At 32.7% G+C, this 15,397-nt stretch overlaps 3 protein-coding genes across 3 annotated transcripts in view; all 3 read right to left on the bottom strand.

Annotated features, from left to right (window-relative positions):
• Positions 1-800: 800 nt before the first annotated feature.
• On the bottom strand, positions 801-5,489 carry LOC115996696 (beta-glucosidase 40-like). Its single transcript, XM_031236055.1, has 13 exons — positions 5,334-5,489; positions 4,204-4,270; positions 4,061-4,119; positions 3,807-3,882; positions 3,465-3,536; positions 3,142-3,229; positions 2,788-3,043; positions 2,510-2,625; positions 2,207-2,430; positions 1,742-1,773; positions 1,503-1,605; positions 1,200-1,290; positions 801-1,099 (listed from the first exon to the last, which is right to left on the bottom strand). Exons 1-13 carry the CDS (start codon positions 5,487-5,489, stop codon positions 928-930), a joined length of 1,512 nt encoding a protein of 503 aa, XP_031091915.1. The 3' UTR covers positions 801-927.
• Positions 5,490-6,467: 978 nt separating this feature from the next.
• On the bottom strand, positions 6,468-11,441 carry LOC116032166 (beta-glucosidase 6-like). Its single transcript, XM_031274602.1, has 13 exons — positions 10,822-11,441; positions 9,472-9,538; positions 9,314-9,372; positions 9,068-9,143; positions 8,791-8,862; positions 8,598-8,685; positions 8,260-8,515; positions 8,045-8,160; positions 7,617-7,840; positions 7,486-7,517; positions 7,279-7,381; positions 7,017-7,107; positions 6,468-6,907 (listed from the first exon to the last, which is right to left on the bottom strand). Exons 1-13 carry the CDS (start codon positions 10,981-10,983, stop codon positions 6,724-6,726), a joined length of 1,530 nt encoding a protein of 509 aa, XP_031130462.1. The 5' UTR covers positions 10,984-11,441; the 3' UTR covers positions 6,468-6,723.
• Positions 11,442-14,938: 3,497 nt separating this feature from the next.
• Positions 14,939-15,397, bottom strand: part of LOC116033655 (beta-glucosidase 6-like) — a 5,393-nt gene continuing 4,934 nt past the window's right edge. The window contains exon 12 of the mRNA XM_031276416.1: positions 14,939-15,234. Coding sequence (XP_031132276.1) covers positions 15,063-15,234 — 172 coding nt within the window. The 3' untranslated portion in view covers positions 14,939-15,062. The remainder of the gene's footprint in view (positions 15,235-15,397) is intronic.

Here is a 15,397-nt window from a genome sequence, read left to right on the forward strand (position 1 = left end):
TCAAACAGACTCTTAAAGTGAGTATTAATGTTAATATATAGTCTAACTTTAATATTTCCCTAATTTGATTAACAAGCATTTGTTTTCAAAAATAAAAATAAAAATTAACAAGCATTTATATGTGTAAAGTAATAATAATATGCCCTGAAAGAAGTGGCTAAGTTGGTGGATCATGATTCTTGTACCAGAGGTCACAAATTTGATTATTTTATTGCCAACACTTTTTAATCGAGCTTGTCCCAAAGTCTTCAAATTCCTAGTGTGGTTTACATCCCTTGTGTGACTTACGAACTATTATACAAAAACGAGGTACTTGGTGTACAGTGTGGTTCCGCTTTGTGACGTGGGATCATTTAATCCCGCATCAAAATATATAAGGGAATAAGGGGGAGCCAAACTCCGGCCTCTTAAAGAGGAGCTTGATGCCCCTTTTTCAAACTGATGTGTGAACATTTGATCCCACATTGAAATCTTTGAGTTTTAGGGGTTGATAGTGAATATACATTGGGTGTATGGTCCTATAAACGACATAACATAACAATAAAGCCAATATTCCATGAAAAGTAGTGTCTATGAAATTGTTATGAATTATCTTTTATAAATGTTTTTTCTTCAGCAAGAAAAGGAATTATGAAAATACTATGTTATTCTAAAAATTAACATTAATTTAATATATTGTGACATATGACCAAATAATCTAGTAATGTCATTAAACATTAATTTAATATATTGTGACATATGACCAAATAATCTAGTACTGTCATTAAAGTCTTTTGAGACTAAATGTAATCAAGTTAAGAGTCAAAAATCAAATGGGGTAATGCCATCATAGTCCTTAAACTAAAAATTTTCTTTATTTAATTTTTTTACAATTCACTTTGAAGCATATATGTAGTTGCAATTACCACCTTATCAAATCATCATAATTCAAGAAGCCAAGAAATTCTTGAACCACTTGGCAGAATCCTTGGGAATTCTCTTGAGGTTGTCATCATAGTCAACATAGTATAGACCAAATCTTGAGGAGAATCCAACTGTCCATTCCCAGTTATCCAACAATGACCATGCAAAATACCCTTTCACATTGCACCCATCCTCTCTGCATTTTCAACCCAAACACCATAATATTGATTATTAATTATCTTCTTTCCAGAAAATTAAATGTAAATCTTTCTCAAGCTAAGGCTGAAATTACGTACTTGATTGCAGCTAGCAGGCTTGTCAGATAGTCATGGTGAAACTTGATCCTTTGAAAGTCATGTAAGCCGTCCGATTTAGGATCATCCATTCCTGCAAATAATCATACCTTAATTAGCTTCACAGACATGCTAGCTGAATATTTTTTGTATAACTGACTACTGAATATAGTTTGTTTTTTTTTTTTTATCGGGTAGCTAGTGCGGAGATTTTGAAACGAAAAATGTCTTTCGTCGTCGTCTCAACTAAAATAAAAACTTGATGTCAGATTGAAATAGTTTAATTTGAGAATATTGATTAATTACCATTTTCAGTAATGAAGACAAGAGGGTTCCCATACTTATCTTTAATGTAATTCAGTAAGTTTCTCATCCCACGAGGAACTATGTACAACCATATTGAATTAGCCTACAAAGTAGTCCACCATCAAATTAAAATGGGTTCAACAATGGAGTGGTATTAAACTATATATATATATGTATATATATATATATATATATATATATCCAGGCCACCTAACTAACGTTGTTGGGATTATGCTTACCCTTTTTCCTATTGGTATCAGACCTCTGTATGCTGGGAAATGAAAAAAGAATGAAACAATATAATATTAAAAAGCTACCATAACCAAGTGATTGAATTGGATATATATATATATATATATATATATATATTATGTACTTGAGTTAATTCTACCAGAGATCCTTTATTTTTCGTGGCAATTTCAAATTTAGTCTTGTTTTTGTCATTTAATATTCTAAACTATTATTTTTGGACATTTTTAGTCATTTTCATGAGTTTTTATATTTTAATAAGGGCATTTTTATTTAATTATATTTTTCTTTTGTTATTTATCCGATTTCAATTGGTTTAGGACTTTACTAAAAATTTGTTGAAAAATATGATTACTAAAAATCATAGGTTACCTAAAGTCCTAAATAATTGGTTGAAACCGAAAAAAATAACAAAAGACAAAAATGCCCTTACATATAATATAATATATACGTACGGAGAGTAACAGCGCCGGAATCTGCAAGGGTGTCATGGAGGAGTATATCCATGATGTTGGTCCTGTCGCTGGCAACATACCATGTTGTATAGTGATTTACACCCAAATAATCATAAGATCCCTTTAGAAGAGCAGATTCCGCTGCAGAAAATTTAGGTAATCGATCGCCTGCCCCGCTTATTACCGACCCAGGATAGTCCCCAGTCATCACAGGCTCAAGAAACCTGCGCGCATACATTATTTTGTTCTAACATAACATATTATATATGTGAGATCGAATAGAATTACGTATGTATGGTGTACCAGCCTAAGTAATAGTCAATGGCTCGCTGTTTTGCTTCAATGTCTTCATGGGAGTTTGTGAGGGGCTCATACCAGAAACTCTCTACCACTATCGCGATCTTCCCACCCTGTTCTGCCTGCAAATTAAAACATACACAAATTGTTTTTAAGTACTATTACAATTTCATAACTGCTTTCTACCTACTGAAGCACAAAGAATCAGTATATCGCTTTTACTAGAGTTGAACTCACTCCCTTCTATATGGGAGTGCAATCTGGTGTCACTAAACCATAATTACCTGAAATTTGGTTCTGTAGATATGGACAGCGGCGGCGTGAGCAAGGAGTAGATTGTGAGCCACAATGTAAGGCTCGGTTGCAGAGTTGCCTTCACTGCAAAGTAAATGGAGGAAGATGCTGCAGTGGCCTGGCGCCTGAACCCCAAGGTCATATCCCAGCACTGTAACGCTACGTGGCTCGTTGATCGTCGCCCACTGCTTCACTCTGTCACCGAATTTCTCGAAACAAGTCTCTGCGTAGGCTGCAAAATCCTTGCTGAAATATAATGATGTTTTTACCAAATCACTTACATTAATCTATAACTAATGTTCTGTCTCAATTAAAAAGCTTGAATTTCGGATCCAAAGGTTTACATGACTTGTCGGTTCAGCCACCCGTTGTATCTATCTTGCAGTGCCTGAGGAAGGTCATAATGGTAAAGTGTCACATACGGTTCAATACCTGCACACACATCACCAAATAAAATATTAATAATAATGCATGGTAGTGAGACAATATAATATTCATGAATCATGCACGAGAAAATTCATGAAGTTTTTTTAAGTACTTCTGACTCTATTAGTGACCCTCACAATCTCTCAGTTACTTGGTGTCCCTAGACTACAAGATTCTTGGCAAACCACTTCAAGTTTATACAAATATATTGAGGAGGAGGATGAGAAAATTAAAGAATCACCATTTGCCAGTAAAGCATCAATGAGTTTGTTGTAGTGATCAACCCCAGCTTGATTGATTTCTCCACTTCCATCTACATACCATCACAAATCAACACTTGCTTAAGTAACATACATGGTACGCACGCCAATACTTATACATTTAAATCTCTAACCAATGTCTAAATTGGCATATTAGCTATTAGGGTACGTGCAAAATTAATTTAAAGAATTTATAGACATTGTAAACGGTAAATTGTTTAAATAAACTAGTTATAGTTGACCATTACAATAAAATAAATATCATACATATAATAATATTCTCCAATTTTCTATATGTATACATATTTTGAAAGAGAACATACTGGGGAAAATTCTTGACCATGCAATAGAAAATCTATAGGCATCCATTCCCAAGTCCTTCATCAGTTGAATATCTTCCTGTTTGTGATTTACAACAATTTTTTTAAAAATAAAAATAAAAAATTAAAGGGTTTCCAGCCTTGCAGACCAACAGTTATTCAAGATATATGAAAAATGTTAAAATTATTCAAGAAAAAAAAATAAAGAATAAAGAGACGAACATAAGCCAATAATGTTAGAGATTATTCAAACTTACTAAATATCGATGATATTGATCTACTGCTACATCACCGTTACTAAAATCAGCTATTTTCCCTGCAATATTAATATATACAAATTAGGTAAATTTAGAAATGGAGATAATAAGGTTGAATTACTATAATTGAGTTCAAAGGCTACCAAAAGTATGTGAAAATGTGTCCCATATAGTTGCTCCCCTTCCATCTTCCTCCACAGCTCCTTCAACCTGCACATATAATATTATTATATCACATCATAAATAGTTAGGATTATCCATTAGTGACCAGCAAGATTAATTAGATTGATTGCCTTGTCATGATGGTAGTAGAAAGAGACATGCGAAGATTCACTATGAATATTATTAATTGGACAAAGGCAAAATGCATTAGAAAAAGTTACAATCCCATAATTATATTATCAATAATATTGTTATCAAATTTATAATTATAATTATAATAATATTTCTTAGAATGATAATAAATAAAGAAATAATAAAAATATAGTGGATGGAGTAAAATAGTGAGTCTACAAAAAACTTGAAAAAAATTCTAAAACTATGGAGAAAATACTTTTTGAAATGAGTGAGATAATAAATGATGAGGTGGATATTCTCATCACTAATGAGGTTGCTCAAGATCAGTAGGGAGTCCCAACATGTCAGAATGTGGAGCCTTGGGATTTTTTATTTTTTTTTTGGGCAACAGTAGAGAGTCTGTGACTCTAGGTATAATTGAATCATGTGTTTATTGCTTATTATTTTAGAAGAAGATGGCACTTGAGGGTGCGAGGAAACCACAATGCTGCCGCAATGTATGTATCGTAGCATCCTAGATCTTGTAGTGTTTCTGTTTTTTGGTTGAACAAATATCCATGAATGACCATGTTTAGGTTTGAACCGGACGATTCGAACCAAACCATCTACAGTTGGAACTCAACAAGAACTCAAAAGTAATTTTAAGTATATATCAAAACAGGTAACACCCGTAATAGTAAGGTTTCAAGTACAACTATTTGTAAGAGTTGGTTTGATGCCACCTTGGCGATCTATTAGTAGTTTGATTATTTTTTTTTCCCTTCTTCTCTCTCTTCTCTCTCCTAATTTGCATCTAAAAAATCACAAAGAAAAATCTCAAACTATTGAGATTTGAGGATGTTCTTTAAAGAAACTCATCTCAAGACCAAAAGATCACCCCTTTCGTTAAAAAAAAAAAAAAAAAAAAAAATTAAAAACACACGAAAAAAGAGGAGAAAATGGTTGTGTGTGGAAAGAAAGAAAGAAAAGGGCAAACCTGATATGCAGAAGAGGCAGTTCCAAAAACAAAGCCTTTGGGGAAACTTGCTCTGCTGATATTCTGAGCCCCACAGATTTCCAACCCCACAACAACAGCAGCAACAAACACCACAACTTTTAATGATGAAACAATAATGCCTTTCCTCACCAACATACTTTAATTAATTTTAAGATCAACAAATTAAGGCTAGCTGATCCAGAGAATCCAAGAATTGTTAGTTGGGGACTCTGTCAACCTCTGATCATCAACACATACATATACATAACCAAGATCTGTTAAATCTATAACACAATATAATGGCAGATGGATATAAGTTTTGGGGTGAAGAAAGAAATGTGGAATTGAAGATGATAAGAATTGGTTGTTGAGTGAAAACAAACTATGCAGTGTGGAATGAGCTGATTATGCAGGCGTTGGGGGTGATGCATACATAGTATATACGTAGGGGGTTTATACTTTATACTACATATGCAAATGGTTGCTCAATATATCTAATTTGCACGTATGAATCAGCTGTATTATATTGTACTACTGGCTTTTGGCGTGAAAGTTGCACAATTTAATCAGCATCTTTTACCCCTTTTGCAGGATACATGTTTCATGTTATATAGTTAATTAATTTGCTATTGCTTGAAATTAGTGGTTGAGTTGATCGAATATAATTCTTGTACTAGAAGATCACGAGTGGTTGCAGTATGTATGTTCATACATTTTCTCGATCTATTTTGAATAGTAGAATAATTTTCTACATTTGTGTATTCTTGTTATGTTTTGTAATATATAGCTTCAGGCCTTCAGCTATGACTCAATGAGTTTTGATTGTGAGCATAAATATAATATGTACAGTCTAACTATTAGCTTAGGCTTTTAGTTGAAATGAAGCACATGCTTTAATTTGGTATCAGAACCGTCCAACTATAGATGGAGCACATGCTTTAATTTTGATGGTTCATTCTCTATGTCATACACTCCTCTTATTACCTTTAACATTGTTAATTAATGGCAGAAAATTTATGTCTACCCATCACTAATTTTGCTTTGATAGGCAGATTTAGGCACAAACACTCAAACTATGGTATTGAAAAGGGTAAAATGAGATGAAACAAGAAATTCATAAGAGATGATAACGAGTGATGTTGAGCATATAATATATTAATAATGTATTAAATTATAAATAATATGCACTCCAATTATCAGTTTGGACTTTTAATTAAGATAAAGTACCTCTTTTAATTTGATATAAATAAACAAAAGACGGCAGGGGAGAATTAAATGAACCTCAAGATCAACTCACCCCTACTCACTATTCAAAGCCAATTACATGTGAAGGTCTTGGATATGAATCTCGGTGTCATCTGATAAAAGAAATTATGGTCCTCATCATAATTCAAGGATTTGTAGCAGAAGTCAAGAAATTCTTGAACCACTTGACAGAATCCTTGGGAATTCTCTTGAGTTTGTCGTTATAGTCAACATAGTACAGACCATATCTTGAGGAGAATCCAGCTATCCATTCCCAGTTATCCAAAAGTGACCATGCAAAATACCCTTTCACATTGCACCCATCCTCTCTGCATGCATTTTCAACCCAAAACCAAACACCATTGTTATATATCTCCTTTAATTTTCCAGAAAATGCAAATCTTATCTATCGCGTTTCTACAAATTCACGAGGCTTACTTAATTGCAGCTAGCAAGTTTGTCAAATAGTCATTATGATACTTCATTCTTTTCACGTCATGTAAGCCGTCCTGTTTAGCATCATCCATTCCTGCAAAATAATCATGCTAGCTTCATTCTTTAATACTTATAGTGAACATAGTTTTTTATCGGGTAGTGCAGAGATTCTAAATTGAAAGATCTGTTTCACCACGTCTCAACTAAAACCAATACTTAAGGTCAGATTGAGATAGTTTGGATATAGATTGAGATCGAGAATTACCGTTTTCAGTAATCATGACGAGAGGGTTCCCATATTTATCCTTGATGTAATTCATTAGGCTTCTTATCCCACGAGGAACTATGTACAACCATACTGAATTAGCCTGCAAAGTAGTCCAGTCCACCATTAGAATCAGAATCAGAATCAGTTCAACAATGGTACTAAACTATCCACCTAACTAACTAACGTTGTTCACATTATACTTACCCTATTTGCAATTGGTATCAGACCTCTGAATGCTGGGAATGAAAAAAAGAATGAAATAACATTAAAAACCATAACCCTACGATCCAAGTGATTGGATCTAGCTAGTTCGATTGTTTTAAGGAAGTACATACGGAGAGTAACGGCGCCGGAGTCTGCAGTCGTGTCATTGAGGAATATACCGATGATGTTGGTCTTGTTGTCGGTAACATACCATGTTGTATAGTGATTTATACCCACGAAATCATAAGATCCCTTCACAAGAGCCGACTCGGCTGCAGAAAATTTAGGCAATCGATCGCCTACCCTGCTTCTCATCGACCTAGGATAATCCCCAGTAATCACAGGCTCAAGAAACCTGCATCATTACATTCAATAGGTTAGGATCAATTGCATATGATATCACTACACCAAAAACTACAATTTCCTTATATACAATCAGTACTAATTTTCAAGAGACAGGCTGTTGGACTTTTCTATCTAACATTTCTCTAGTCACTAATTGCTGGACTTAACACATGAGTTCGGAATGGAATGTATTATGTGAGAATTAATTAATTACCAGCCTAAGTAAAAGTCGAGCGCTCGGTGTTTTGCATCAATGTCTGCTCTGGATTTTGACATGGGCTCATACCAGAAACTATCGATTGTTATCGCGATTCTCCCACGTTGTTTTGGCTGCAAATTAAAACAGTCCACCCTGTTCTAATTACAACCCAAATAATCCACCGTGATTAATGAGAATAAAATAAGAATGGTGTTTTAATTTAATTTTACCTGGTATTTCCTTTTGTAGATATCCACTGCGGTGGCGTGAGAAAGGAGCAAATTGTGAGCCACAATGTAGGGCTCGGTTGCAGAGTTCCCAGCCTGGCAAAACGTATGAAGGATGATGCTGCACCGCCCTGGCGCTTGAAGCCCCACATCATACCCCTGGATTGTAACCGTATGTGGCTCGTTTATGGTGATCCAGTTCTTCACTCTGTCACCGAATTTCTGGAAACAAATCTCTGCGTATGCTGCAAAATCCTTGCTGAAAATTTTATCTAATCACTTATGCTTCGTCTCAACTAAAAGTTTCTGACTCTGAATTAGTTATAGATGGAAAATTTTACATGATTTGTCGGTCCAGCCACCCATTGTATTTATCTTCCAGTGCCTGAGGAAGGTCCCAATGGTAAAGTGTCACATACGGTTCAATACCTGCATACACACAACATTATTATTATCACCCAAAAAAACAAACCAGACAATATTCATGAGGGAAACACTTTAGAGTTTATACAAATTGAAGACAAAAAGAATCACCCTTTGCCAGTAAAGCATTAATGAGTTTGTTGTAGTGATCAATCCCAGCTTGATTCACTTCTCCGGCTCCATCTAAAATTACAAATCTCACAAATCAAAACTTTCTGACTTGCTAAGTAACATGGTACACAGACGTCAATATGTATTTATGTGATTGAATTGACGTTCAAATCTCTAATCATTATCTACATTAACATATTAGGGATATAAAATAAATATCATATAATAATATTCTCCAATTTTCTATATGTATACATATTTTTGAAAGAGAACATACTGGGGAAAATTCTTGACCATGCAATAGAAAATCTATAGGCATCCATTCCCATGTCCTTCATCAGTTGAACATCTTCCTGTTTGTGAGTTAGAACAAATTTAAAGACAAAAAATAAAATTAAATTAATTATAGGGTTTATTTGCAGCTTTGCAGGTCAAAAGTTATTCAAGAAATATGGAAAATGTCAAAATTATTCAAGAAAAAAAATAATAATATTGAATTACTATATAGATAGTTTAAACTTACTGCATATCGATGATACTGATCTACTGCTATATCACCATTACTCGAATCAGCTATTTTCCCTGCAACATTAATACATACAAATTAGGTAATTTAGAAATGGTGCAACTAACATCGTATCAAGGTAAGGTTGAATTACAATAATTGAGTTCAAAGGCTACCAAAAGTATGCGAAAAAGTGTCCCATATAGTTGCCCCCCTCCCATCTTCCTTCACAGCTCCTTCAAACTGTACATATATAATAATATTATTATTATATCACATCAGAAATAGTTAGGATTATCCCGTGACCAGCCAGATTAATTAGATTGATTGCCTTATCAGGATATTATTATTTATTAATTGGATGAAGACAAATGCAATAGAAAAAGTTATAATCATTTTGAATTTTTATCCCTTAATTAAATTAAAGGTAATTAATATTTTTTGGTTGACCAACCATTACAATTAGGTTCACACCAGTCTCACGTGTCTCAATCTGTGAGACAGGTCGGGTCAACATAATTTGGATCATAAAAATCAACCAAAGATTAATTCATAATATTAGCTATAACCCAAATTATGTTGACCCGACCCGTCCAACGGATTAAAACCCGTGAGACAATCTCACACCAGTTTTTGCCTTACAATTAAACAAAAGTTGATGAAATATTATATAACAACTTGTGATTTGATGGTATCATTGTTGCTTTACACAAGGAAGTTGGAATGTACTCAAAAAAAAAAAAAACAAAACTTAACTGAATAGGTCCAACTCAATAAATTTGGCAAATACAGCCCACAACAATGACCCGAACCCAATATCCCAGTCTAATAAATATGCACATCAAGCATTGATAAGTTGATGGTTATAAATAGCAAGTTTATGATGAAACTCAACCAACGCAACGCTCTAAAACTAGCCAGTAAGGTCACACCGTGACAGTTGTAGACAGGTCAAAGGGCATAAGAATAGGGATTGTGTGACTCTGTCTGTCTCTGTGCATAACGGAATGGTGTGTTTAGAAGAAGATGGTAGTTGCCTAGTTGGGAGTGAGAAAATGACCCACCCGCAAGGTATCGAAGCATCCTTAATCTTGTTGCCTTTTCTGTTTTTTGGATGGACCGCTACCTTAGCTTTATTGTTTGCCTAATTTCCTCATATCATAACTTCATTTTTAATGCAAATAACAGCTTTTTAGCCCTTTTATATGCTTTTCATCAGTATGTATCAAAATGGGTAATAAATTAATTTTGCGAGTGCTGAATATTATTAGTATGTATTTTTTATTTAAGCTAATAAATTATAGACTAATTAATTCGATCTTTAACTAATTACGATCACAAAACCAGTTTCACTCATAACACACATTTATGAGTTTTTCCGTATCAAAACTCTCAGCTCAAACATAAAAGAACACACAAAAAAGAGGGGAAAAACAAAAAACGAATGAGTGATAGATGGAAAGAAAGAAAGATGTGGATGAGAATTGAGTGGAGGGAGAGAAAGAAAATTAAATTAAAGGGCAAACCTGATATGCAGAAGAGGCAGTTCCAAAAACAAAGCCTTTGGGGAAACTTGCTCTGTTGATATCCTGAGCCCCACAGATTTCCAACCCCACAACGGCAACAACAAACACTAGAGCTTTTAATGATGGAGGAGAGAAAACAATAATGTCTTTCCTCAGCAACATGGTTTTAAGATCAAGAAAGTCTGAGATCGAGCTGAGAATCCAAGAATAATGAAGAGAATTGATGAATGTATCGAGTTTGTTGGGGACTCTGTCAAACTCTCATCATTCACACATACATATACACAATCATCAAGATCTGTATGATAAATCTATAAGCACCAAAAGGGTTTATATAATAATGGGAGATTGAAAGAAAAGGTGGAATGGAAGATAAGATGATGAGAGAGATGGAATTAGAATTGGATGTATGTTGATTGTTGAGTGAAGCAAAATATGCATATGCAGTGTGGAATGAGCAGAGGCGTTGGGGTGATGAATATGTTTATACTATAATACTACTTTTTATGCAAATGGCCTGGTTGCATATATACAACTACGTACAAAAATCCATTATGCATTTCATTTTTCCTTTAAAAAAAAGGCAAAAAACTTACTACTCCTTATATTTTTTTTCTTTGTTGTTGGTTTGCCCGATCTATCTAATTTGTACGTATGTATCAGCTGTATATATAGGCTTTTGCCGCGAAAGGTGCACATCGAACAAAATTACAATTTAATGAGGATCTTTTCCCCCTTTTATCTCATCCACCTTCTTCAACCAATTAATAAACTCACATTTCTAGGAAACATGTTTCCTGTTATATTATAAAGGTAATATGCGATTGTCCGAAAGATATGATTGAATGGGTCAAGTATTTTTGTACTAAAATGTTACAAGTTTGATTCTGGTCAATATTCTCTCAATCCGTCTCATCTCGTAAAGTCTTTTTAATGTGGGATTCAATGTTCAGTGTGCACCTAAGTAATGACTACAAGTAGTTTTCCTTGACAAAAAGAAAAAAGAAATTAATTTTTAATTTTAATTTTTTTTTGAATATGATGACATTTTAAATTTAGTTATTAACTAATAATGTGATCTTAACTTTGACATAATTTGATATTTAGTCATTTAATTCATTACCATTTTTTTAAAAAAAAATATGATAGTTGAAAATTAAATTACTATCTTGTTTGATAAGAATATGTCTACTATGCCATGTGTTCATACATTTTCTCTATTTTCAATTGTAGAATAATTTTTTTTACACTTGTGCATTCTTTGCAATATATATATATAGCTTTGTCCATGTACTCAGTATAACTCATGTGAAGGGTACGTAATGGACTAATATAATGGGTTTGAATCTCCCCATCATCCAATAAAAAGAGATTATGGTTCACATATTGCTTGGAACTTGTCACGTGAGAGGCATGTTAAGTATAAAATATATAAATATAAATGTACAGTATGTGAGTATGTAGTATAATTAGTAACATATTCTACGTATATGACAAAATTATGGAATTACCATTGAAATCAAAAGATAACATATGACCAAATTATTAGTTGGAGATTAAATATAAAAATATCATTATATCATAACCAATAATGTTACTATCTTAAATAGGATATATAGTAATGAATATGCACATAAAAACTAATTATAAAAGTACCAACAACTAAATAAAAATTAACTCATTTAAATATTAAGAGTTGACAATTGTTGATGAAAAAAATGCTCTCCTTATTTAAAAAAATAAAAAAAATAAAAAAATTTAACCGATTTGAATATTAAGAGTTAAGAATTTGTTAGATGAAACAAAATACCCTCGATCTCTATTTCAAAGCAATTCAACACTTATTTTTCAACTTCATCTCTTACTTACTCTTTAGCATGGGGCTTCAAGTAATTTGTCTCTTCCGGGACGATAGTGGATGAGTGTGGTGCATTGCCATTGGGCTTCTTTATCTTTTTATTGGGTGGTTGATTGGAGGTGGTGGGTCAATATCTTGAATTGGCTCTCATAGCTAGTCATAGATAACTGCTAAATAAGTAAATAATCATCATGTGATTGGCAGATATTGATGATAAATATGTTGGGAATGATTGCAATCTTCTGATTGTGTATATCTAGTGGATTGTGCCCAATCGTCAACCATTTTTCGCCATTTTCCCACCTGAGTTTCTTGGGAAATCATTCTCATTCTTGACTAGTATGTAGTGCTTTGTCCATTCTACTCCCTAGTCCCTAGCTACCTCCTATATATAAAACATACTACCTCCGTCCCAAAATGGTTGTTTGGTTCGTTTAACGAGACTTGATTGAAGTAATTTTTAATCCAATTTTTCATATTATTAAGTTTAGCATTAATATATAAAATTTATATATTTAGAAATTACATTAAAAAGTACTATTAAACAAAAAAAATTAAATTTAAAAATAATAAAAAATTACTGCAGAGAAGAAAGAGTTGATTTGACCAATGAATAGTAAATAGGACAGGTAAAATGGGACAGAGGGAGTATATGTTTGCATGCCGTGCTGCTCATTTGGACTGTTGTCAACTTTTCCCTTTTCCAATTCATTCTTTACCAGTTTTATTACCTGTACTCCTAATTTTTAATTAATGATTAATTATCTTCATCTGAGTAAAATGATGATGACTTTAAGGCCATTCTGACAAAATGAGAAGTTGTGCAGTTAGTTCATTTCCTTGCGTATATAGGAGAAGATCGACTTAATTTGTTTTCACACTTATTCATTTGCCTTAGTATTTTTATTTTAGAATTTATGAGTTTTATCAAATATACTCACCATATATAATTTGCTAAAATAACCATATGATTAAGGTTTCAATGGTTGGGGGGTACGGTATATTTGATATATAAATCTTAGCTTATTCATACTTCCAATAAATAAATAAATAAGACACAGCCAGTCAGTAGCACATTAAAATTAAAAGAAAAACATTATTAAATGAATAGAATAGTATTTTACTAATTAATTAAGCTTATGTACGTAAGTTCATTGCTTCACAAACCACTGCTATGCAAAGCTTGGAAGCAACGTAATAACTCACCAGCGTGTCTCTATATTAAAGCCTGCACTTCGCACTTTTGTCTATATATCTAATATAATTTAAATCCAAAAGAAATTATATGTGTCAATTCAAGTTATATTCATTATTTTTGTCCGTATTTTTAAAACTAATAAATTTATACACCAAATTGAAAATGTTGTACATTATAATTACAAAATGTCTTCATTTTGTTATAACTCTATTAATCCCGTGTGCCATTGCTAATTAATGTTAGTCGGCAAGCTTTATTTTTATCCCCATGGCACACTTTTTGTTCTTTCCTCCTTCCCACCTACGTACATCTATGTTGTGTGTTTTGTAAAGTTTAGGAAATATAATGTTTTTTTTTCCCTTACAAACAGTATATAATAATTATTTTTAGTGATTAGCTTTCATGACTATAATGCATTATATTATTCTTTGGCACAGCTTGCAGAACGGAAATAATGTAAGCATGGTGGTTAATTTGTGCTGGCTTTTTCCCCTTAAGTGACGCTAATTAATCTTCTTATATTAATATATGCAAATTGCAATGCCTAAAAAAGTCAAATATTAAGTATTTCCCTCAAGGATGATACTTATAATATATTGATATTCTTGTTAGAGAATGAAAATCATTTTTAATTGAGATATTCACTTTAAAATAAAGGAGATTTCAAATTCTAGCTCACTTTTTTCTTAAATATTTTACACTCTTGGATGACCTCATTCTCTGCATTAACCTAGGATCCTTAGAAAAATCCTACAGGATGACATTTGTTCTTAGTTTTTTTTTTTAAATTTCTTTTTCCTATTTGACCATAGCATCACGACATTTGTTTAATACATTAGATTTCTCAGGTTATACTAAACTAATCTATAATCCGTCCTTAATTTCGTATACACTATGCGCACAAGGAGTCTTTATCACTTCGAACTCCCGCCCATCCTGTCGCAGAAGCAAGATTTCCCGAGTAAGGCTTAAACCATTGAGTTAAGCCACACAATAATGACATTTTCTTATTTACTATTACGTGCCGGTATGGACAAGCTAGAATGAAAAGAATATAACCATTTTTAAAAGAACTTAAATATATATTGAAATGTTTCAAATTATAAAAATACAAATTTACATGAGTCACATTATTCTTTAGAGCACATTTCCCATTTTGATGATCTGAATTGAAGTAGTAATAAATTAAGTAGATGCCAAGAAGTCCCTGAACCATTTGACAGAATTCTTGGGAATTCTGTTAAGGTTGTGATCATAGTACACATAGTATACACCAAACCTTGAAGTGTATCCAGCTGTCCATTCCCAGTTATCCAAAAGCGACCAAACAAAATACCCTTTCACATTGCACCCATCTCTGCATATTCAACAGTATGGAATGTAATTGTGTTAATTCATATATATATATATGGTCTCATTCCCTAAAACTTATGATTATAAATACAGTTATATATATATATATATATATATATATATATATATATATATATATATATATATATATATATATATATATATAT

Source organism: Ipomoea triloba, chromosome 1 (assembly GCF_003576645.1).
Source record: "Ipomoea triloba cultivar NCNSP0323 chromosome 1, ASM357664v1".
Classification (NCBI taxonomy): Eukaryota; Viridiplantae; Streptophyta; class Magnoliopsida; order Solanales; family Convolvulaceae; genus Ipomoea; species Ipomoea triloba.